The sequence below is a fragment of the Eulemur rufifrons genome, chromosome 30, assembly GCF_041146395.1.
Source record: "Eulemur rufifrons isolate Redbay chromosome 30, OSU_ERuf_1, whole genome shotgun sequence".
Taxonomy (NCBI): Eukaryota; Metazoa; Chordata; class Mammalia; order Primates; family Lemuridae; genus Eulemur; species Eulemur rufifrons.
In genome coordinates, this window is record NC_091012.1 from 55,827,883 (window position 1) to 55,851,169 (window position 23,287).

Below are 23,287 nucleotides of genomic sequence, written 5' to 3' on the forward strand. Positions count from 1 at the left end.
GAGAGTGGGGCATGGGATAAAGGATGACCGGGAGAGGGAGTGAGCAGATGGGGGTGAGGAGAGAGAAAGAGAGAGACTGGAGAAAACAGGTTGCTGTGGCGAATGCCGCACAGGTTTTGGGGGAGCAAGGAGGGGTGATGGGCACAGAAGCTGCAGCTGAGCTGGACACTGTTCCTTCTATTTACTGTGCCTAATTGACAGAGTGGTGTTCCTGGGCAGTGTGATTTTTGAACATGTATTGGGGGTGTTCTGTTTTCCAATCAGACTAGGCAAGCCAATGACAAGTTGTCCGTGAGGATATACACTCCCAAGAAAGAAGTCGCATTCATTCTGCCTTAATTGTTTCCCATAACACACATGAGTCCGCAGAAGCACACACAGCTCTTAAGTGTTTTGCGCCGGAAGCCTCCCGGTGGGAGCTGTCCCGACATGGACCTAGGCTATGCGCAAGGAGAACAAGTGTCTTAGGGGTGGCGCCTGGCCTCTGGTCCTGTCTGACCTCCGCATGCCTGAACGACCGTGGGTGGCCACAGCGAGAAGGGCCCGCTGCTCATGCCCACCGTCAGGGAGTCGCAGTTTCTTTTGATTCTTTGCTCCCTTTCACGGGCTGAGGGGACACCGGACGCCCTGGACCTGTTGGTCGAGATGGCCTTTGAGTGACCTGTGAGAGTGCACAATTGAGAATATTTCCTGGCTGGCAGGGAGTGGGGTGGGATCCAACCCTGTGCCCAGTCTGGAACTTGTCTCTGAGGGCTCAAGAGGCCCCTGTGGTCACCCTGTAGGTAGGGCTTGGGTAGGTTCGGGGGCACGGCTAGGGGGATCGCAGGTGAACTCTTGCCGTTTGGTCAGGAAGTCAGGTGAAGGGGACCTCCCGTGAGGCCGGGCTCAGGGCAGTGGGATGGCTCCTCCTCAAAATGGGCAAGAGGGTGGCATCCGCCATGGTGGAGCCAGATGGGACAGCGGTTGGCGTTTTGTCCTGAGCAAAGGGCAGAGGGAGTGGACCTGGGGGAAGGGCAGGTGGGCATTCGTGGTGGAACACTGCCATTTAGGGGAAGTTGTTTGGCGCTCCCACGGAGCCTTGCCTGGGGTTTCCTGGGGAGGAGTGACTTGGCAGTGCGGTCGGGGTCCAGCAGGGACAGGGGACGGGACCCCGGACATATCAGAGCTCTCTCTGGAGGCCTGGGGGAAGCGTGGCTCGTGGTGGATTAACCCTCAAGCACCAGGGACAGGCCGCAGGCCTAGGTGGACAGCCAGATGCCTGGCGCATCCCGTACGAGAAGCCGCAGCACCAGAGCCTGGTGGCTGCCCTATCAGGGCGGGACTATGGGAAGCCCGCACTGGGGTGCCACAGAATGGGGGTGTGGAATGTTCCCTTCTGCTCTTTGCCTGTTGCCATACTGACTGCAAGGTGTCAGCGAGTGTATTCTTGCAGGGGCCTAGTCTTCGTGTTCCCAGACTCATTGCCAAGGGAGCAATCGTCTGAGCCTCTGCAGACTTCTCCTTGCTAGGCTAGGTTGCCTAAAATTCCTGGGAGCCTTAAGGCAATGCCCCAAAATATCCCTTGTCTCCTGGTTTCCTCTACCTGTCCTGGTGTCCTCCCTGTGCTTGCCCAGGTACTTGCAAGCATTCAGGTTGGGTGACCCTGTGTATATGTCACCACTGTTGGGTTCAGTGATGGTCTCCCCACCTTTTGTCCCCGTGCTGCTTTGCCCCAGCCCCCTTCCTCCTCGAGTTTCCCAGATTCACCCCATCCGCCAGCCCTGCCGAGGCCAGAAACGATGTGAATAGTGCTGGGCACACAGGACTTTCTCCCAGACCTTTACTACCTATGGCCTGCTACTGGATGGCCACTGTTGTGGGTCGTGCCGTTTGCCAGTTCCCACCTGCCTGCAGCTCTGCTGCCTGGTCGGTGCTAGGCAAGGTCATCGTAGGAAGCCTCAAGGCCCAGCACGGCACTTGTTTTCTTTCGTACCTACTGGATGGTTTCTAAAGACCATTCCTTTTGCCCCGGTAATTCACAGTCTCGACTTTCCTGAAGTCCTGCTCCACAGACTCATGTGTGCAGAGCCTTTCCGGACAACTGACCTCTGTCTCCGCTAATCCACTGGTCAGGATGTCAACCTACAGGATCCGCTCACGCCCCCACCCAAAGCTGTGAGTGTGGCGGTCTCTGTGTGCTCCATTGGCCCGGGCCCACGCTATGGGACAGCCGGGCCCACAGAACACAGACCTCCGTATGTGTGAAGGCATGTGGCTTTCCCGAGGAGATAAACGGGCTCCTATCAGTGGAGGGGAAGGATCAGGGCATCTCTGGAATGTTTCCCCACTATAGGGCATGACCGATGCGGACCAGGTCACCCAGCTACAGAGCATAAGGGCCGACGTGGCCTGTGGGTCCCCAGTGGGTGCCGCCAGGCTCTGTACAACAGGAGAACGTGCGCAGCATGGCACGGTGTGTGCTGTGTGACCCAGACTTTCTTCGACAGGAGCGATAGGAAATCACCAAGATTGAACTGCCGTGCGCGTGTGTTACCTTTCCTCGCTTTGTTTTAGTACCCAGTAATCAGGGACTTGATCCTGTCTGCAAGAGACTGCCCCTGACATTGTGGCTGTGATCCCGGAAACTCGGCACTTGTCCAGGAGGTGGGATCGGAAGAACGAGGACAAGTCCTTCAGGCATGGGGGAAGAGATTCACTTCCTTGGGCAGCAAGGGGAGGAAAAAGGCAGACTCTATCATATCAAAATCCACATCTTGCTAAACGTGAGCAGAAGCACAGAGCTTTTAATGGATGGTCTCCATCCACACCTAGTGGGAGCGGGTGGGCACTGTCTGGGGTATGCACCCGCCTAAAGCTCTGATTTGGGCGGGACAAAGGCAGTAAATACGTGTAACCTAAACATTTCAACCCCTGCAATATGCTGAAAAAATAAAATAAGATAAAATAAAAATGGGATCATTTTCTCAGCTTCAGGCAATTACTGTACTTAACTATGCTAATCCTCCCATCTGTGCTAAAGGCAAAGCCTGGGTACTTGCCCTCAGCCCACCTGGCGACCTCTGCCACCTCCACCACCACCTGGCAGTTATTTCTCTTAACAAAAGTCTTAACCTGGCAGGCTGCATCTCCCAAACAGGGTGGGGAAAGTTCTAAAGATACAGAAAATTCTTTTTTTTTTTTTCTTTTTTTTTTTTCTTTCCAGGCCACTCCCCGTAACTTATTCCCCACTCTCCATTTTACCCTTCCATATCTAGGGAAGGAGGGTCCACGACGCTATTACAGGTGCCGGCCCCTCCTCTTTCCTTAGCTGGGCCTAGGTTTTCCAAAGGGTCCATTAGGTCCTGATTTCCCGGTGGCCCTGACTGCCAGGACTCTGTCCCTCGTGGTCCTTTAATGTGGCCCCTGTACCAGCAGCAAGGATCCAGCGGCAAAGCCCCTGTAGTCGTTTCAGCTCCAGGTTCCCAAACATGGCGGCCACCGAGGACTGGACTCCACGGCCTCCCGAGCCTGGCAGGCCTAGCGGCCAGGGGCTCACTGGTAGCCGAGCCTGGCTCCTTCTCTTGCTCAGTAAACCTGGAGTCACCCAGTGCAGTCCTAAGGCGCAGCCCCAGAATTCCCCGATTTGCCCAAACCTGCCCTTCCTCCTCTCAGAGGCCTGGCGTCACTATACACAGAGACTAGCTGGAAGCAGCACTCAAAGAGATTCCGCTTGGGGGCACTGTTGCTCCAGAAATGCCTACAGTTTGGCCTCCTCGGCCTCTCCCTCCACCCTTTCTAGGTGAAAAAACACCAAAGGATGCCCAAAATGGATTCAAAGCCCTAAGGGTCCAGTCTATTCTTTTCAGGTGTTGAGGGAATGGGGGTGCCTTTTTTTTCAGGCTCCAGGTGTGGAATATAAATGTGTGAAAATGTTTATCAAAAGGTGTGGGTGTATGGCTTTATCCATTGATATGTCATCCCCTCATGAGCTTCCAGCCAGAATGTACTATGATGAGGTACCCAGTTTTCTGGTCACACCTGTGGGTATTACAGGGTTCCTCTTGAGCAGGAGGGTTGCTCTTGAGGCAGTCTTGACTCATACCCTGACGTGGGCTGAGTGTCTGGATTTCCCCTCTTAGGCTGCAGCCATTACCTGTATTCTGTCCTCAGGGAGCCAGGACTCGGCCCCAGGCGCCAAGCCAAGCCCATTCCAGGGGCAAACTGCCTTCGGATCGGTCCAGAGAAGGAGCAGTCCTAGGGCACTGTGGGGGCAGCAGGAATTGACAGGGGCCACGGGAGGGACCAGACTGGAAGGATGTGGCCCTGGGTCAGCTCCGGGGACTCAGGTAGTCACTCCCCATTGAGTAGACCAGTTTGGGGTTTCCCAGGCTCGGGAGGAGAGCCCGGTGGCTCTAGACGGGTAGGTGACGTCGGACAGGGCCTTTGGTTCTGCAGCCCCTCCTGGCACACTCTACATGGGAGTGTGGCTGTGCCGTCCACTCACCCCACACACTCATTCGTGCACTCATTCATGCGTGGGTACACACGCAAAGTCTCTTCCTTAAATAGGTGTACGTTTTTCCCTTTCCCTTTTCCTTTTCCATTTTCTTTCTCCCATGACAACCTTGGTCGTACCACTGTGGATAGAGATTTCTCCCGGTTAAAGACGTAGCCCTCTCCATTGTGTGATGTCCAATGCCAACATGTCCGTTTGTCGTCTGCCCCTCTTACCCTCCGTCCCTAAGGTGACAGGTAGCTGTCATTTTTTTCCCTGTGTGTTTGCTTCCGGTGGCTTGTGCAAATGAACGACAGTGTGGAAGTTCGTCTGCTCTCGGCCTTCTCTCTGAACCCACAAGGCTCATACGGAATGCCCTCTGGCGCGTTGCTGCCTTCACAGAACACGCGTCCCTTGGCCTTTGCACGTGTGTGCAGACTCGACATCCAGCCAGATCCTGTCCATTTCCCCTGTTACAAATGCCTGGGCTGCCCAAGTGTCTTCCTGATAGCAGCAGGATCGTTAGTTTACCATGTCTCTTCATTTTGGACACCTGGTTCTTGTTTTCCTTCTTCCCGTCTTCTTTTCTTTGAAAGAGATCTGGCCTTGATGTGGGTAGTAAGTCCCAGTTCTGACAGGGCGAGGGTGTGTGACTGACAGGTGCACGGAGCAGTGTCTGTGTCTGCCCTGAAACCAGCTGCTGAGTACGCTGAGACGCAGCCACCCCCAAGAATGATTTGCCGTCGTCCCTGGAAAGTCAATGTGGTGGATCTGTGTGCAGCCAGACTGGACATACCTGCTTCCCATGCCTTCTCTAGCCAGATGAGCTGCCGGTCCCTCGAGGGTCTCTCAGTCCATCAATATGGGGTGGAGGAAACAGCCTCACTTGGATCTTTTGGCGTCTAATTCCATAGTCACACAGAACAAATACGAGGACAGAAGTTGTGAGAGGATAGACGCCCAAGGTTGGCTGGTTGCAGTTGTCACCGAACAGAAAGCCAAGAGTAAGGTCTCCCTTATTTCAAGATATATAGTTGCGGGAGCGCTGCTTCTTGACTACAGCCCGAAATGCTTTCATGCAATTGCCAAGAAACGCGTAGGGTCGGTTTTCACTCTCTAATTTCTGTAGAAGTCAAAGCTGACCCTAGAGAATTGTCTTTACCAATTCCGTGACCTCCTTTTTTGCAGCTTCCTGGGGATGAGTGGGATTGGAGTCAACACGGTGTCCCACCAGGACGAAGGACGGGGCCACCTGCAGATACAGAGCTAAAGGTAAGGGGGAAACATGGCCCATGGCCACTTCAGAGAAGTCTTCCCGGGCAATTGGCGGTTTTGCGTGGGTTTGGGGTACTCCCCTTTTTGATCAGTGCTGACACAGTAATAGATATCTATTAGACTACACGTACCCCATTTATCGGCGAGAAAATGTAAACAGTTCTGCCTCGTCCTTGTCCTTGTCCACATCCGGCCTAACGTACTCGAATGCGCAGAAGCACGCACACCTCTGTGTGTTTTGCACAGCAAGCCTCCAGGTAGGAGCTGTCTGGAGATGGACCGAGGGCTGGCATGAGGAGAACAGTGTCTTGGGAGTGGCACCTGGCTGTGGTCCTGTCTGACGTGGCCATGCCTATAGGCCCCGGGGCTGCCAGCGTGAGCAGAGCCCTCCGTCCAGGGCTTAGGGTGTGTCCTGCCTCCTTGCTCCCTGCCAGGCACCTCTGGGACACTGGTCACCCTCGACATGGTGGTCGACCTGGCCTTTCAGTGACCTGTGAGAGTGCCCACGTCAGAATGTTTCCTGGCCGACAAAGGCTGAGATTGGATCTAACCCTGTGCCCCGTGTGGATCTTGTCCCTGAGGGCTCAAGCAGGCCCAGTGGGGAAAGCGTAGGTAGGGATTTTGGGTAGGTTCGGGCGCATTGCTAGGGGGACTGAAGGAGAACTCTTCTTCCCCTTTGGTCAGGCAGGCAGGCGAAGGGGACGCCAGGGAGGCCAGGCTCAGGGCAGTGGCTTGGCTCCTCCTCAAAATGGGCAAGAGGGTGGCATCCGCCGTGTTGGAGCCAGATTGCACAGCGGTTGGCGTATTTTCCTCAGCAAAGGGCGGAGGGAGTGGACCTGGGGGAAGGGCAGGTGGGCATTCGTGGTGCAACGCTGCCACCCAGAGGAACTTGTTTGGCTCCCGCGAAGCCTTGCCTGGGGTTTCCGGGGGAGGAGTGGCTTGGGAGTGCAGTCGAGGTCCAGCAGGGACAGGGGACGGGACCCCGGACAGACCAGGGCTCTCTCTCTGGAGGCCTGGGGGAAGCGTGCCCCGTGGCGGGTCGGGCCGTGGAAGCGCCGGGGAGAGGCGGCAGGCCGAGGCCGTCAGGCAGACGCCTGGCGGGCCCTGTACAGGAAGCCCCGGCTCCGGAGCCTGGTGGCGGCCATGTCTGGGCGGGACCAGCGGGAGCCTGCGCCGGGGAACCCGGCCCCAGGGCTCAGAGCTCGGGACCCAGGGCTGTGGGCAGTTTGCCTGGTGCCCCTTCCCTTAGGAGCAAGGGGCGGACCGGCCCAGGTGGCCCCTTGTCCACGGTGCACCCCTGTGAAGGCCTGCTCCCAGCCCAGGCTCTCAGCAGCCATTGGCGGCCGTGGTGGGCAGGGCTGAGATGTTCCTTGTCCGGCCAGGGAAGAAGGCAGACGGGCAGAGCCAGGCCGTGGGGCACCCGGCGGGGCCCATATCCAGTCTGGCCATTGAGGCGACCACTGATGCAAAGCCAGCCCCAAGCCACTTGCCCTACGGTGCAGCCCTGCTCCCCCTCCCTGTCCTGATCATGTCCCCAGCCACCAGGCCTGGTGTTAGAGCTCTGCCCATCCCCCGGTTGTCGTCTGTGCTTGGGGCCTTGCACCGCCCCAATAGTGTGCTCTGGGGATACTCGGGTCTTTGGTCTGTCATCAGGAGTGGACAGATGGCTACGGTGGCAAGCTTGGGACAGGGGAGGCTCTGGGTTTCCACGGGACAGGAAGGGTGTCCGCTAGGCCTGCCGAAGTGCGGGAAGCCAAGAGCGTCCAGAAGGACGGAGCCCTTGGGTCTGGCCCAGGCAGAGACTGCTGCGTGGCAGGAGCCACAGGCAGAGCAGGCTCTGGCAGCATCGCGAAGGGTGGTGGGCCCCGGCGCCTTCACCCTTGCATTCAGCTCCACGTCCTTACATGGCCCCACGGGGAGCCTCAGGCTGGGTCAGGCTTGGATTCCAGGGATAGAGGTTGGAGTACATGGCCCTTTGCAGGAACCCATCTAGAAAGGCAGAGGCCCTGGCCATTTTCCTGTGTTTTCTTCTCCTTCCTAGAACTTGAAGAACCAGTTTTCCATGGACGAGAGGTGCTTTCCCAAGCAGGTTTTGCTCAACCCCACTTTGTAGAATTGAAGAGTGGGAAGGGACCCAGGGGACCCTCCTGGGGGTCACGGGTGGGATGTCTTTCTCAAGGGAGGGAGCGAATCCAGGCAGAGTGAGGTGTTCGGCCTCCAAGGCCTGACTTTTTGGGAGAAGGGTGTCCTCCTTGGAGTCAAAAAGGTTGCAAAGGTCCTAAAGGGGAGATGTCCCTCCCTGCCACCAGACTCCAGGGATACCCTGTGGTGGACACGTGTACACTTGGGTGCTCGTGTGCACCTTGACTGTGAAGAAAGTTCCACCCAAACACAGTTTGGATGGTGTGTGTGTGTGTGTGTGTGTGTGTGCCACTTTCCCAGGACGAAGGGGATAACCTCCAAGTGTCAGTTACCCGACGTTGGCTTTGGCGATCAAGGATGGGGTTTTCGGGGTAGCTTTGTTGGCTGAGGCAGCCCCATTCATGCCTGGAGGTGGTGGCACGGGCGCTTGGGCTCTTTTGCATCTGTCCTGACAGCTCTCGGTGTGCTGGGACGATTTCTGACACATTCGATTGCCTCTGTCCTGATCTGGGGGCAGTCACTTTAGGTGTGGTCCTGGAGAAAACAGAGGGTGCGCAGTTGCAGACGTGCACACACACGGGCAGTGAGAGTGGGGCATGGGATAAAGGATGACCGGGAGAGGGAGTGAGCAGATGGGGGTGAGGAGAGAGAAAGAGAGAGACTGGAGAAAACAGGTTGCTGTGGCGAATGCCGCACAGGTTTTTGGGGAGCAAGGAGGGGTGATGGGCACAGAAGCTGCAGCTGAGCTGGACACTGTTCCTTCTATTTACTGTGCCTAATTGACAGAGTGGTGTTCCTGGGCAGTGTGATTTTTGAACATGTATTGGGGGTGTTCTGTTTTCCAATCAGACTAGGCAAGCCAATGACAAGTTGTCCGTGAGGATATACACTCCCAAGAAAGAAGTCGCATTCATTCTGCCTTAATTGTTTCCCATAACACACATGAGTCCGCAGAAGCACACACAGCTCTTAAGTGTTTTGCGCCGGAAGCCTCCCGGTGGGAGCTGTCCCGACATGGACCTAGGCTATGCGCAAGGAGAACAAGTGTCTTAGGGGTGGCGCCTGGCCTCTGGTCCTGTCTGACCTCCGCATGCCTGAACGACCGTGGGTGGCCACAGCGAGAAGGGCCCGCTGCTCATGCCCACCGTCAGGGAGTCGCAGTTTCTTTTGATTCTTTGCTCCCTTTCACGGGCTGAGGGGACACCGGACGCCCTGGACCTGTTGGTCGAGATGGCCTTTGAGTGACCTGTGAGAGTGCACAATTGAGAATATTTCCTGGCTGGCAGGGAGTGGGGTGGGATCCAACCCTGTGCCCAGTCTGGAACTTGTCTCTGAGGGCTCAAGAGGCCCCTGTGGTCACCCTGTAGGTAGGGCTTGGGTAGGTTCGGGGGCACGGCTAGGGGGATCGCAGGTGAACTCTTGCCGTTTGGTCAGGAAGTCAGGTGAAGGGGACCTCCCGTGAGGCCGGGCTCAGGGCAGTGGGATGGCTCCTCCTCAAAATGGGCAAGAGGGTGGCATCCGCCATGGTGGAGCCAGATGGGACAGCGGTTGGCGTTTTGTCCTGAGCAAAGGGCGGAGGGAGTGGACCTGGGGGAAGGGCAGGTGGGCATTCGTGGTGGAACACTGCCATTTAGGGGAAGTTGTTTGGCGCTCCCACGGAGCCTTGCCTGGGGTTTCCTGGGGAGGAGTGACTTGGCAGTGCGGTCGGGGTCCAGCAGGGACAGGGGACGGGACCCCGGACATATCAGAGCTCTCTCTGGAGGCCTGGGGGAAGCGTGGCTCGTGGTGGGTTAACCCTCAAGCACCAGGGACAGGCCGCAGGCCTAGGTGGACAGCCAGATGCCTGGCGCATCCCGTACGAGAAGCCGCAGCACCAGAGCCTGGTGGCTGCCCTATCAGGGCGGGACTATGGGAAGCCCGCACTGGGGTGCCACAGAATGGGGGTGTGGAATGTTCCCTTCTGCTCTTTGCCTGTTGCCATACTGACTGCAAGGTGTCAGCGAGTGTATTCTTGCAGGGGCCTAGTCTTCGTGTTCCCAGACTCATTGCCAAGGGAGCAATCGTCTGAGCCTCTGCAGACTTCTCCTTGCTAGGCTAGGTTGCCTAAAATTCCTGGGAGCCTTAAGGCAATGCCCCAAAATATCCCTTGTCTCCTGGTTTCCTCTACCTGTCCTGGTGTCCTCCCTGTGCTTGCCCAGGTACTTGCAAGCATTCAGGTTGGGTGACCCTGTGTATATGTCACCACTGTTGGGTTCAGTGATGGTCTCCCCACCTGTTTTCCCCGTGCTGCTTTGCCCCAGCCCCCTTCCTCCTCGAGTTTCCCAGATTCACCCCATCTGGCCAGCCCTCCCGAGGCCAGAAACGATGTGAATAGTGCTGGGCACACAGGACTTTCTCCCAGACCTTTACTACCTATGGCCTGCTACTGGACGGCCACTGCTGTGGGTCGTGCCGTTTGCCAGTTCCCACCTGCCTGCAGCTCTGCTGCCTGGTCGGTGCTAGGCAAGGTCATCGTAGGAAGCCTCAAGGCCCAGCACGGCACTTGTTTTCTTTCGTACCTACTGGATGGTTTCTAAAGACCATTCCTTTTGCCCCGGTAATTCACAGTCTCGACTTTCCCGAAGTCCTGCTCCACAGACTCATGTGTGCAGAGCCTTTCCGGACAACTGACCTCTGTCTCCGCTAATCCACTGGTCAGGATGTCAACCTACAGGATCCGCTCACGCCCCCACCCAAAGCTGTGAGTGTGGCGGTCTCTGTGTGCTCCATTGGCCCGGGCCCACGCTCTGGGACAGCCGGGCCCACAGAACACAGACCTCCGTATGTGTGAAGGCATGTGGCTTTCCCGAGGAGATAAACGGGCTCCTATCAGTGGAGGGGAAGGATCAGGGCATCTCTGGAATGTTCCCCCACTATAGGGCATGACCGATGCGGACCAGGTCACCCAGCTACAGAGCATAAGGGCCGACGTGGCCTGTGGGTCCCCAGTGGGTGCCGCCAGGCTCTGTACAACAGGAGAACGTGCGCAGCATGGCACGGTGTGTGCTGTGTGACCCAGACTTTCTTCGACAGGAGCGATAGGAAATCACCAAGATTGAACTGCCGTGCGCGCGTGTTACCTTTCCTCGCTTTGTTTTAGTACCCAGTAATCAGGGACTTGATCCTGTCTGCAAGAGACTGCCCCTGACATTGTGGCTGTGATACCGGAAACTCAGCACTTGTCCAGGAGGTGGGATCGGAAGAACGAGGACAAGTCCTTCAGGCATGGGGGAAGAGATTCACTTCCTTGGGCAGCAAGGGGAGGAAAAAGGCAGACTCTATCATATCAAAATCCACATCTTGCTAAACGTGAGCAGAAACACAGAGCTTTTAATGGATGGTCTCCATCCACACCTAGTGGGTGCGGGTGGGCACTGTCTGGGGTATGCACCCGCCTAAAGCTCTGATTTGGGCGGGACAAAGGCAGTAAATACATGTAACCTAAACATTTCAACCCCTGCAATATGCTGAAAAAATAAAATAAGATAAAATAAAAATGGGATCATTTTCTCAGCTTCAGGCAATTACTGTACTTAACTATGCTAATCCTCCCATCTGTGCTAAAGGCAAAGCCTGGGTACTTGCCCTCAGCCCACCTGGCGACCTCTGCCACCTCCACCACCACCTGGCAGTTATTTCTCTTAACAAAAGACTTAACCTGGCAGGCTGCATCTCCCAAACAGGGTGGGGAAAGTTCTAAAGATACAGAAAATTCTTTTTTTTTTTTTTTTCTTTCCAGGCCACTCCCCGTAACTTATTCCCCACTCTCCATTTTACCCTTCCATATCTAGGGAAGGAGGTTCCACGACGCTATTACAGGTGCCGGCCCCTCCTCTTTCCTTAGCTGGGCCTAGGTTTTCCAAAGGGTCCATTAGGTCCTGATTTCCCGGTGGCCCTGACTGCCAGGACTCTGTCCCTCGTGGTCCTTTAATGTGGCCCCTGTACCAGCAGCAAGGATCCAGCGGCAAAGCCCCTGTAGTCGTTTCAGCTCCAGGTTCCCAAACATGGCGGCCACCGAGGACTGGACTCCACGGCCTCCCGAGCCTGGCAGGCCTAGCGGCCAGGGGCTCACTGGTAGCCGAGCCTGGCTCCTTCTCTTGCTCAGTAAACCTGGAGCCACCCAGTGCAGTCCTAAGGCGCAGCCCCAGAATTCCCCGATTTGCCCAAACCTGCCCTTCCTCCTCTCAGAGGCCTCGCGTCACTATACACAGAGACTAGCTGGAAGCAGCACTCAAAGAGATTCCGCTTGGGGGCACTGTTGCTCCAGAAATGCCTACAGTTTGGCCTCCTCGGCCTCTCCCTCCACCCTTTCTAGGTGAAAAAACACCAAAGGATGCCCAAAATGGATTCAAAGCCCTAAGGGTCCAGTCTATTCTTTTCAGGTGTTGAGGGAATGGGGGTGCCTTTTTTTTCAGGCTCCAGGTGTGGAATATAAATGTGTGAAAATGTTTATCAAAAGGTGTGGGTGTATGGCTTTATCCATTGATATGTCATCCCCTCATGAGCTTCCAGCCAGAATGTACTATGATGAGGTACCCAGTTTTCTGGTCACACCTGTGGGTATTACAGGGTTCCTCTTGAGCAGGAGGGTTGCTCTTGAGGCAGTCTTGACTCATACCCTGACGTGGGCTGAGTGTCTGGATTTCCCCTCTTAGGCTGCAGCCATTACCTGTATTCTGTCCTCAGGGAGCCAGGACTCGGCCCCAGGCGCCAAGCCAAGCCCATTGCAGGGGCAAAGTGCCTTCGGATCGGTCCAGAGAAGGAGCAGTCCTAGGGCACTGTGGGGGCAGCAGGAATTGACAGGGGCCACGGGAGGGACCAGACTGGAAGGATGTGGCCCTGGGTCAGCTCCGGGGACTCAGGTAGTCACTCCCCATTGAGTAGACCAGTTTGGGGTTTCCCAGGCTCGGGAGGAGAGCCCGGTGGCTCTAGACGGGTAGGTGACGTCGGACAGGGCCTTTGGTTCTGCAGCCCCTCCTGGCACACTCTACATGGGAGTGTGGCTGTGCCGTCCACTCACCCCACACACTCATTCGTGCACTCATTCATGCGTGGGTACACACGCAAAGTCTCTTCCTTAAATAGGTGTACGTTTTTCCCTTTCCCTTTTCCTTTTCCATTTTCTTTCTCCCATGACAACCTTGGTCGTACCACTGTGGATAGAGATTTCTCCCGGTTAAAGACGTAGCCCTCTCCATTGTGTGATGTCCAATGCCAACATGTCCGTTTGTCGTCTGCCCCTCTTACCCTCCGTCCCTAAGGTGACAGGTAGCTGTCATTTTTTTCCCTGTGTGTTTGCTTCCGGTGGCTTGTGCAAATGAACGACAGTGTGGAAGTTCGTCTGCTCTCGGCCTTCTCTCTGAACCCACAAGGCTCATACGGAATGCCCTCTGGCGCGTTGCTGCCTTCACAGAACACGCGTCCCTTGGCCTTTGCACGTGTGTGCAGACTCGACATCCAGCCAGATCCTGTCCATTTCCCCTGTTACAAATGCCTGGGCTGCCCAAGTGTCTTCCTGATAGCAGCAGGATCGTTAGTTTACCATGTCTCTTCATTTTGGACACCTGGTTCTTGTTTTCCTTCTTCCCGTCTTCTTTTCTTTGAAAGAGATCTGGCCTTGATGTGGGTAGTAAGTCCCAGTTCTGACAGGGCGAGGGTGTGTGACTGACAGGTGCACGGAGCAGTGTCTGTGTCTGCCCTGAAACCAGCTGCTGAGTACGCTGAGACGCAGCCACCCCCAAGAATGATTTGCCGTCGTCCCTGGAAAGTCAATGTGGTGGATCTGTGTGCAGCCAGACTGGACATACCTGCTTCCCATGCCTTCTCTAGCCAGATGAGCTGCCGGTCCCTCGAGGGTCTCTCAGTCCATCAACATGGGGTGGAGGAAACAGCCTCACTTGGATCTTTTGGCGTCTAATTCCATAGTCACACAGAACAAATACGAGGACAGAAGTTGTGAGAGGATAGACGCCCAAGGTTGGCTGGTTGCAGTTGTCACCGAACAGAAAGCCAAGAGTAAGGTCTCCCTTATTTCAAGATATATAGTTGCGGGAGCGCTGCTTCTTGACTACAGCCCGAAATGCTTTCATGCAATTGCCAAGAAACGCGTAGGGTCGGTTTTCACTCTCTAATTTCTGTAGAAGTCAAAGCTGACCCTAGAGAATTGTCTTTACCAATTCCGTGACCTCCTTTTTTGCAGCTTCCTGGGGATGAGTGGGATTGGAGTCAACACGGTGTCCCACCAGGACGAAGGACGGGGCCACCTGCAGATACAGAGCTAAAGGTAAGGGGGAAACATGGCCCATGGCCACTTCAGAGAAGTCTTCCCGGGCAATTGGCGGTTTTGCGTGGGTTTGGGGTACTCCCCTTTTTGATCAGTGCTGACACAGTAATAGATATCTATTAGACTACACGTACCCCATTTATCGGCGAGAAAATGTAAACAGTTCTGCCTCGTCCTTGTCCTTGTCCACATCCGGCCTAACGTACTCGAATGCGCAGAAGCACGCACACCTCTGTGTGTTTTGCACAGCAAGCCTCCAGGTAGGAGCTGTCTGGAGATGGACCGAGGGCTGGCATGAGGAGAACAGTGTCTTGGGAGTGGCACCTGGCTGTGGTCCTGTCTGACGTGGCCATGCCTATAGGCCCCGGGGCTGCCAGCGTGAGCAGAGCCCTCCGTCCAGGGCTTAGGGTGTGTCCTGCCTCCTTGCTCCCTGCCAGGCACCTCTGGGACACTGGTCACCCTCGACATGGTGGTCGACCTGGCCTTTCAGTGACCTGTGAGAGTGCCCACGTCAGAATGTTTCCTGGCCGACAAAGGCTGAGATTGGATCTAACCCTGTGCCCCGTGTGGATCTTGTCCCTGAGGGCTCAAGCGGGCCCAGTGGGGAAAGCGTAGGTAGGGATTTTGGGTAGGTTCGGGCGCATTGCTAGGGGGACTGAAGGAGAACTCTTCTTCCCCTTTGGTCAGGCAGGCAGGCGAAGGGGACGCCAGGGAGGCCAGGCTCAGGGCAGTGACTTGGCTCCTCCTCAAAATGGGCAAGAGGGTGGCATCCGCCGTGTTGGAGCCAGATTGCACAGCGGTTGGCGTATTTTCCTCAGCAAAGGGCGGAGGGAGTGGACCTGGGGGAAGGGCAGGTGGGCATTCGTGGTGCAACGCTGCCACCCAGAGGAACTTGTTTGGCTCCCGCGAAGCCTTGCCTGGGGTTTCCGGGGGAGGAGTGGCTTGGGAGTGCAGTCGAGGTCCAGCAGGGACAGGGGACGGGACCCCGGACAGACCAGGGCTCTCTCTCTGGAGGCCTGGGGGAAGCGTGCCCCGTGGCGGGTCGGGCCGTGGAAGCGCCGGGGAGAGGCGGCAGGCCGAGGCCGTCAGGCAGACGCCTGGCGGGCCCTGTACAGGAAGCCCCGGCTCCGGAGCCTGGTGGCGGCCATGTCTGGGCGGGACCAGCGGGAGCCTGCGCCGGGGAGCCCGGGCCCAGGGCTCAGAGCTCGGGACCCAGGGCTGTGGGCAGTTTGCCTGGTGCCCCTTCCCTTAGGAGCAAGGGGCGGACCGGCCCAGGTGGCCCCTTGTCCACGGTGCACCCCTGTGAGGGCCTGCTCCCAGCCCAGGCTCTCAGCAGCCATTGGCGGCCGTGGTGGGCAGGGCTGAGATGTTCCTTGTCCGGCCAGGGAAGAAGGCAGACGGGCAGAGCCAGGCCGTGGGGCACCCGGCGGGGCCCATATCCAGTCTGGCCATTGAGGCGACCACTGATGCAAAGCCAGCCCCAAGCCACTTGCCCTACGGTGCAGCCCTGCTCCCCCTCCCTGTCCTGATCATGTCCCCAGCCACCAGGCCTGGTGTTAGAGCTCTGCCCATCCCCCGGTTGTCGTCTGTGCTTGGGGCCTTGCACCGCCCCAATAGTGTGCTCTGGGGATACTCGGGTCTTTGGTCTGTCATCAGGAGTGGACAGATGGCTACGGTGGCAAGCTTGGGACAGGGGAGGCTCTGGGTTTCCACGGGACAGGAAGGGTGTCCGCTAGGCCTGCCGAAGTGCGGGAAGCCAAGAGCGTCCAGAAGGACGGAGCCCTTGGGTCTGGCCCAGGCAGAGACTGCTGCGTGGCAGGAGCCACAGGCAGAGCAGGCTCTGGCAGCATCGCGAAGGGTGGTGGGCCCCGGCGCCTTCACCCTTGCATTCAGCTCCACGTCCTTACATGGCCCCACGGGGAGCCTCAGGCTGGGTCAGGCTTGGATTCCAGGGATAGAGGTTGGAGTACATGGCCCTTTGCAGGAACCCATCTAGAAAGGCAGAGGCCCTGGCCATTTTCCTGTGTTTTCTTCTCCTTCCTAGAACTTGAAGAACCAGTTTTCCATGGACGAGAGGTGCTTTCCCAAGCAGGTTTTGCTCAACCCCACTTTGTAGAATTGAAGAGTGGGAAGGGACCCAGGGGACCCTCCTGGGGGTCACGGGTGGGATGTCTTTCTCAAGGGAGGGAGCGAATCCAGGCAGAGTGAGGTGTTCGGCCTCCAAGGCCTGACTTTTTGGGAGAAGGGTGTCCTCCTTGGAGTCAAAAAGGTTGCAAAGGTCCTAAAGGGGAGATGTCCCTCCCTGCCACCAGACTCCAGGGATACCCTGTGGTGGACACGTGTACACTTGGGTGCTCGTGTGCACCTTGACTGTGAAGAAAGTTCCACCCAAACACAGTTTGGATGGTGTGTGTGTGTGTGCCACTTTCCCAGGACGAAGGGGATAACCTCCAAGTGTCAGTTACCCGACGTTGGCTTTGGCGATCAAGGATGGGGTTTTCGGGGTAGCTTTGTTGGCTGAGGCAGCCCCATCCATGCCTGGAGGTGGTGGCACGGGCGCTTGGGCTCTTTTGCATCTGTCCTGACAGCTCTCGGTGTGCTGGGACGATTTCTGACACATTCGATTGCCTCTGTCCTGATCTGGGGGCAGTCACTTTAGGTGTGGTCCTGGAGAAAACAGAGGGTGCGCAGTTGCAGACGTGCACACACACGGGCAGTGAGAGTGGGGCATGGGATAAAGGATGACCGGGAGAGGGAGTGAGCAGATGGGGGTGAGGAGAGAGAAAGAGAGAGACTGGAGAAAACAGGTTGCTGTGGCGAATGCCGCACAGGTTTTTGGGGAGCAAGGAGGGGTGATGGGCACAGAAGCTGCAGCTGAGCTGGACACTGTTCCTTCTATTTACTGTGCCTAATTGACAGAGTGGTGTTCCTGGGCAGTGTGATTTTTGAACATGTATTGGGGGTGTTCTGTTTTCCAATCAGACTAGGCAAGCCAATGACAAGTTGTCCGTGAGGATATACACTCCCAAGAAAGAAGTCGCATTCATTCTGCCTTAATTGTTTCACATAACACACATGAGTCCGCAGAAGCACACACAGCTCTTAAGTGTTTTGCGCCGGAAGCCTCCCGGTGGGAGCTGTCCCGACATGGACCTAGGCTATGCGCAAGGAGAACAAGTGTCTTAGGGGTGGCGCCTGGCCTCTGGTCCTGTCTGACCTCCGCATGCCTGAACGACCGTGGGTGGCCACAGCGAGAAGGGCCCGCTGCTCATGCCCACCGTCAGGGAGTCGCAGTTTCTTTTGATTCTTTGCTCCCTTTCACGGGCTGAGGGGACACCGGTCGCCCTGGACCTGTTGGTCGAGATGGCCTTTGAGTGACCTGTGAGAGTGCACAATTGAGAATATTTCCTGGCTGGCAGGGAGTGGGGTGGGATCCAACCCTGTGCCCAGTCTGGAACTTGTCTCTGAGGGCTCAAGAGGCCCCTGTGGTCACCCTGTAGGTAGGGCTTGGGTAGGTTCGGGGGCACGGCTAGGGGGATCACAGGTGAACTCTTGCCGTTTGGTCAGGAAGACATGTGAAGGGGACCTCCCGTGAGGCCGGGCTCAGGGCAGTGGGATGGCTCCTCCTCAAAATGGGCAAGAGGGTGGCATCCGCCATGGTGGAGCCAGATGGGACAGCGGTTGGCGTTTTGTCCTGAGCAAAGGGCGGAGGGAGTGGACCTGGGGGAAGGGCAGGTGGGCATTCGTGGTGGAACACTGCCATTTAGGGGATGTTGTTTGGCGCTCCCACGGAGCCTTGCCTGGGGTTTCCTGGGGAGGAGTGACTTGGCAGTGCGGTCGGGGTCCAGCAGGGACAGGGGACGGGACCCCGGACATATCAGAGCTCTCTCTGGAGGCCTGGGGGAAGCGTGGCTCGTGGTGGATTAACCCTCAAGCACCAGGGACAGGCCGCAGGCCTAGGTGGACAGCCAGATGCCTGGCGCATCCCGTACGAGAAGCCGCAGCACCAGAGCCTGGTGGCTGCCCTATCAGGGCGGGACTATGGGAAGCCCGCACTGGGGTGCCACAGAATGGGGGTGTGGAATGTTCCCTTCTGCTCTTTGCCTGTTGCCATACTGACTGCAAGGTGTCAGCGAGTGTATTCTTGCAGGGGCCTAGTCTTCGTGTTCCCAGACTCATTGCCAAGGGAGCAATCGTCTGAGCCTCTGCAGACTTCTCCTTGCTAGGCTAGGTTGCCTAAAATTCCTGGGAGCCTTAAGGCAATGCCCCAAAATATCCCTTGTCTCCTGGTTTCCTCTACCTGTCCTGGTGTCCTCCCTGTGCTTGCCCAGGTACTTGCAAGCATTCAGGTTGGGTGACCCTGTGTATATGTCACCACTGTTGGGTTCAGTGATGGTCTCCCCACCTTTTGTCCCCGTGCTGCTTTGCCCCAGCCCCCTTCCTCCTCGAGTTTCCCAGATTCACCCCATCCGCCAGCCCTGCCGAGGCCAGAAACGATGTGAATAGTGCTGGGCACACAGGACTTTCTCCCAGACCTTTACTACCTATGGCCTGCTACTGGATGGCCACTGTTGTGGGTCGTGCCGTTTGCCAGTTCCCACCTGCCTGCAGCTCTGCTGCCTGGTCGGTGCTAGGCAAGGTCATCGTAGGAAGCCTCAAGGCCCAGCACGGCACTTGTTTTCTTTCGTACCTACTGGATGGTTTCTAAAGACCATTCCTTTTGCCCCGGTAATTCACAGTCTGGACTTTCCTGAAGTCCTGCTCCACAGACTCATGTGTGCAGAGCCTTTCCGGACAACTGACCTCTGTCTCCGCTAATCCACTGGTCAGGATGTCAACCTACAGGATCCGCTCACGCCCCCACCCAAAGCTGTGAGTGTGGCGGTCTCTGTGTGCTCCATTGGCCCGGGCCCACGCTATGGGACAGCCGGGCCCACAGAACACAGACCTCCGTATGTGTGAAGGCATGTGGCTTTCCCGAGGAGATAAACGGGCTCCTATCAGTGGAGGGGAAGGATCAGGGCATCTCTGGAATGTTTCCCCACTATAGGGCATGACCGATGCGGACCAGGTCACCCAGCTACAGAGCATAAGGGCCGACGTGGCCTGTGGGTCCCCAGTGGGTGCCGCCAGGCTCTGTACAACAGGAGAACGTGCGCAGCATGGCACGGTGTGTGCTGTGTGACCCAGACTTTCTTCGACAGGAGCGATAGGAAATCACCAAGATTGAACTGCCGTGCGCGTGTGTTACCTTTCCTCGCTTTGTTTTAGTACCCAGTAATCAGGGACTTGATCCTGTCTGCAAGAGACTGCCCCTGACATTGTGGCTGTGATCCCGGAAACTCAGCACTTGTCCAGGAGGTGGGATCGGAAGAACGAGGACAAGTCCTTCAGGCATGGGGGAAGAGATTCACTTCCTTGGGCAGCAAGGGGAGGAAAAAGGCAGACTCTATCATATCAAAATCCACATCTTGCTAAACGTGAGCAGAAGCACAGAGCTTTTAATGGATGGTCTCCATCCACACCTAGTGGGAGCGGGTGGGCACTGTCTGGGGTATGCACCCGCCTAAAGCTCTGATTTGGGCGGGACAAAGGCAGTAAATACATGTAACCTAAACATTTCAACCCCTGCAATATGCTGAAAAAATAAAATAAGATAAAATAAAAATGGGATCATTTTCTCAGCTTCAGGCAATTACTGTACTTAACTATGCTAATCCTCCCATCTGTGCTAAAGGCAAAGCCTGGGTACTTGCCCTCAGCCCACCTGGCGACCTCTGCCACCTCCACCACCACCTGGCAGTTATTTCTCTTAACAAAAGTCTTAACCTGGCAGGCTGCATCTCCCAAACAGGGTGGGGAAAGTTCTAAAGATACAGAAAATTCTTTTTTTTTTTTTTCTTTTTTTTTTTTTCTTTCCAGGCCACTCCCCGTAACTTATTCCCCACTCTCCATTTTACCCTTCCATATCTAGGGAAGGAGGGTCCACGACGCTATTACAGGTGCCGGCCCCTCCTCTTTCCTTAGCTGGGCCTAGGTTTTCCAAAGGGTCCATTAGGTCCTGATTTCCCGGTGGCCCTGACTGCCAGGACTCTGTCCCTCGTGGTCCTTTAATGTGGCCCCTGTACCAGCAGCAAGGATCCAGCGGCAAAGCCCCTGTAGTCGTTTCAGCTCCAGGTTCCCAAACATGGCGGCCACCGAGGACTGGACTCCACGGCCTCCCGAGCCTGGCAGGCCTAGCGGCCAGGGGCTCACTGGTAGCCGAGCCTGGCTCCTTCTCTTGCTCAGTAAACCTGGAGTCACCCAGTGCAGTCCTAAGGCGCAGCCCCAGAATTCCCCGATTTGCCCAAACCTGCCCTTCCTCCTCTCAGAGGCCTGGCGTCACTATACACAGAGACTAGCTGGAAGCAGCACTCAAAGAGATTCCGCTTGGGGGCACTGTTGCTCCAGAAATGCCTACAGTTTGGCCTCCTCGGCCTCTCCCTCCACCCTTTCTAGGTGAAAAAACACCAAAGGATGCCCAAAATGGATTCAAAGCCCTAAGGGTCCAGTCCTTTTTCAGGTGTTGAGGGAATGGGGGTGCCTTTTTTTTCAGGCTCCAGGTGTGGAATATAAATGTGTGAAAATGTTTATCAAAAGGTGTGGGTAGGCCGGGCGCGGTGGCTCACGCCTGTAATCCTAGCACTCTGGGAGGCCGAGGCGGGTGGATTGCTCAAGGTCAGGAGTTCTAGACCAGCCTGAGCGAGACCCCGTCTCTACTAAAAATGGAAAGACATTATATGGACACCTAAAAATCTATATAGAAAAAATTAGCCGGGCATAGTGGCGCATGCCTGTAGTCCCAGCTACTCGGGAGGCTGAGGCAAGTAGGATCGCTTAAGCCGAGGAGTCTGAGGTTGCTGTGAGCTAAGCTGACGCCACGGCACTCACTGTAGCCTGGGCAACAAAGTCAGACTCTGTCTCAACAACAACAACAAAAAAAGGTGTGGGTGTATGGCTTTATCCATTGATATGTCATCCCCTCATAAGCTTCCAGCCAGAATGTACTATGATGAGGTACCCAGTTTTCTGGTCACACCTGTGGGTATTACAGGGTTCCTCTTGAGCAGGAGGGTTGCTCTTGAGGCAGTCTTGACTCATACCCTGACGTGGGCTGCGTGTCTGGATTTTTCCCCTCTTAGGCTGCAGCCATTACCTGTATTCTGTCCTCAGGGAGCCAGGATTCGCCCCCAGGCACCAAGCCAAGCCCGTTCCAGGGGCAAACTGCCTTCGGATTAGTCCAGAGAAGGAGCAGTCCTAGGCCACTGTGGGGGCAGCAGGAATTGACAGGGGCCACGGGAGGGACCAGACTGGAAGGATGTGGCCCTGGGTCAGCTCCGGGGACTCAGGTGGTCACTCCCCATTGAGTAGACCAGTTTGGGGTTTCCCAGGCTCGGGAGGAGAACCCAGTGGCTCTAGACGGGTAGGTGACGTCGGACAGGGCCTTTGGTTCTGCAGCCCCTCCTGGCACACTCTACATGGGAGTGTGGCTGTGCCGTCCACTCACCCCACACACTCATTCGTGCACTCATTCATGCGTGGGTACACACTCAAAGTCTCTTCCTTAAATAGGTGTACGTTTTCCCTTTCCCTTTTCCTTTTCCATTTTCTTTCTCCCATGACAACCTTGGTCGTACCACTGTGGATAGAGATTTCTCCCGGTTAAAGACGTAGCCCTCTCCATTGTGTGATGTCCAATGCCAACTTGTCCGTTTGTCGTCTGCCCCTCTTACCCTCCGTCCCTAAAGTGACAGGTAGCTGTCAGTGTTTTCCCTGTGTGTTTGCTTCCGGTGGCTTGTGCAAATGAACGACAGTGTGGAAGTTTGTCTGCTCTCGGCCTTCTCTCTGAACCCACAAGGCTCATACGGAATGCCCTCTGGCGCGTTGCTGCCTTCACAAAACACGCCGTCCCTTGGCCTTTGCACGTGTGTGCAGACTCGACATCCAGCCAGATCCTGTCCATTTCCCCTGTTACAAATGCCTGGGCTGCCCAAGTGTCTTCCTGATAGCAGCAGGATCGTTAGTTTACCATGTCTCTTCATTTTGGACACCTGGTTCTTGTTTTCCTTCTTCCCGTCTTCTTTTCTTTGAAAGAGATCTGGCCTTGAATGTGGGTATTAAGTCCCAGTTCCGTCAGGGCAAGGGTGTGTGACTGACAGGAGCACGGAGCAGTGTCTGTGTCTGCCCTGAAACCAGCTGCTGAGTACGCTGAGACGCAAGCCACCCCCAAGAATGATTTCCCGTCCTCCCTGGAAAGTCAATGTGGTGGATCTGTGTGCAGCCAGGCTGGACATACCTGCTTCCCATGCCTTTTCTAGCCAGATGAGCTGCCGGTCCCTCGAGGGTCTCTCAGTCCATCAATATGGGGTGGAGGAAACAGCCTCACTTGGATCTTTTGGCGTCTAATTCCATAGTCACACAGAACAAATACGAGGACAGAAGTTGTGAGAGGATAGACGCCCAAGGTTGGCTGGTTGCAGTTGTCACCGAACAGAAAGCCAAGAGTAAGGTCTCCCTTATTTCAAGATATATAGTTGCGGGAGCGCTGCTTCTTGACTACAGCCCGAAATGCTTTCATGCAATTGCCAAGAAACGCGTAGGGTCGGTTTTCACTCTCTAATTTCTGTAGAAGTCAAAGCTGACCCTAGAGAATTGTCTTTACCAATTCCGTGACCTCCTTTTTTGCAGCTTCCTGGGGATGAGTGGGATTGGAGTCAACACGGTGTCCCACCAGGACGAAGGACGGGGCCACCTGCAGATACAGAGCTAAAGGTAAGGGGGAAACATGGCCCATGGCCACTTCAGAGAAGTCTTCCCAGGCAATTGGCGGTTTTGCGTGGGTTTGGGGTACTCCCCTTTTTGATCAGTGCTGACACAGTAATAGATATCTATTAGACTACACGTACCCCATTTATCGGCGAGAAAATGTAAACAGTTCTGCCTCGTCCTTGTCCTTGTCCACATCCGGCCTAACGTACACGAATGCGCAGAAGCACGCACACCTCTGTGTGTTTTGCACAGCAAGCCTCCAGGTA

The 23,287-nt window shown here is 56.0% G+C and overlaps 1 protein-coding gene across 1 annotated transcript in view; it reads left to right on the forward strand.

The window, feature by feature from the left end:
* LOC138378900 (uncharacterized) overlaps nt 1-23,287 on the forward strand; it is a 162,857-nt gene that overhangs the window by 92,839 nt on the left and 46,731 nt on the right. The window contains exons 11-13 of the mRNA XM_069464211.1: nt 5,663-5,746; nt 14,130-14,213; nt 22,941-23,024. Coding sequence (XP_069320312.1) covers nt 5,663-5,746; nt 14,130-14,213; nt 22,941-23,024 — 252 coding nt within the window. The remainder of the gene's footprint in view (nt 1-5,662; nt 5,747-14,129; nt 14,214-22,940; nt 23,025-23,287) is intronic.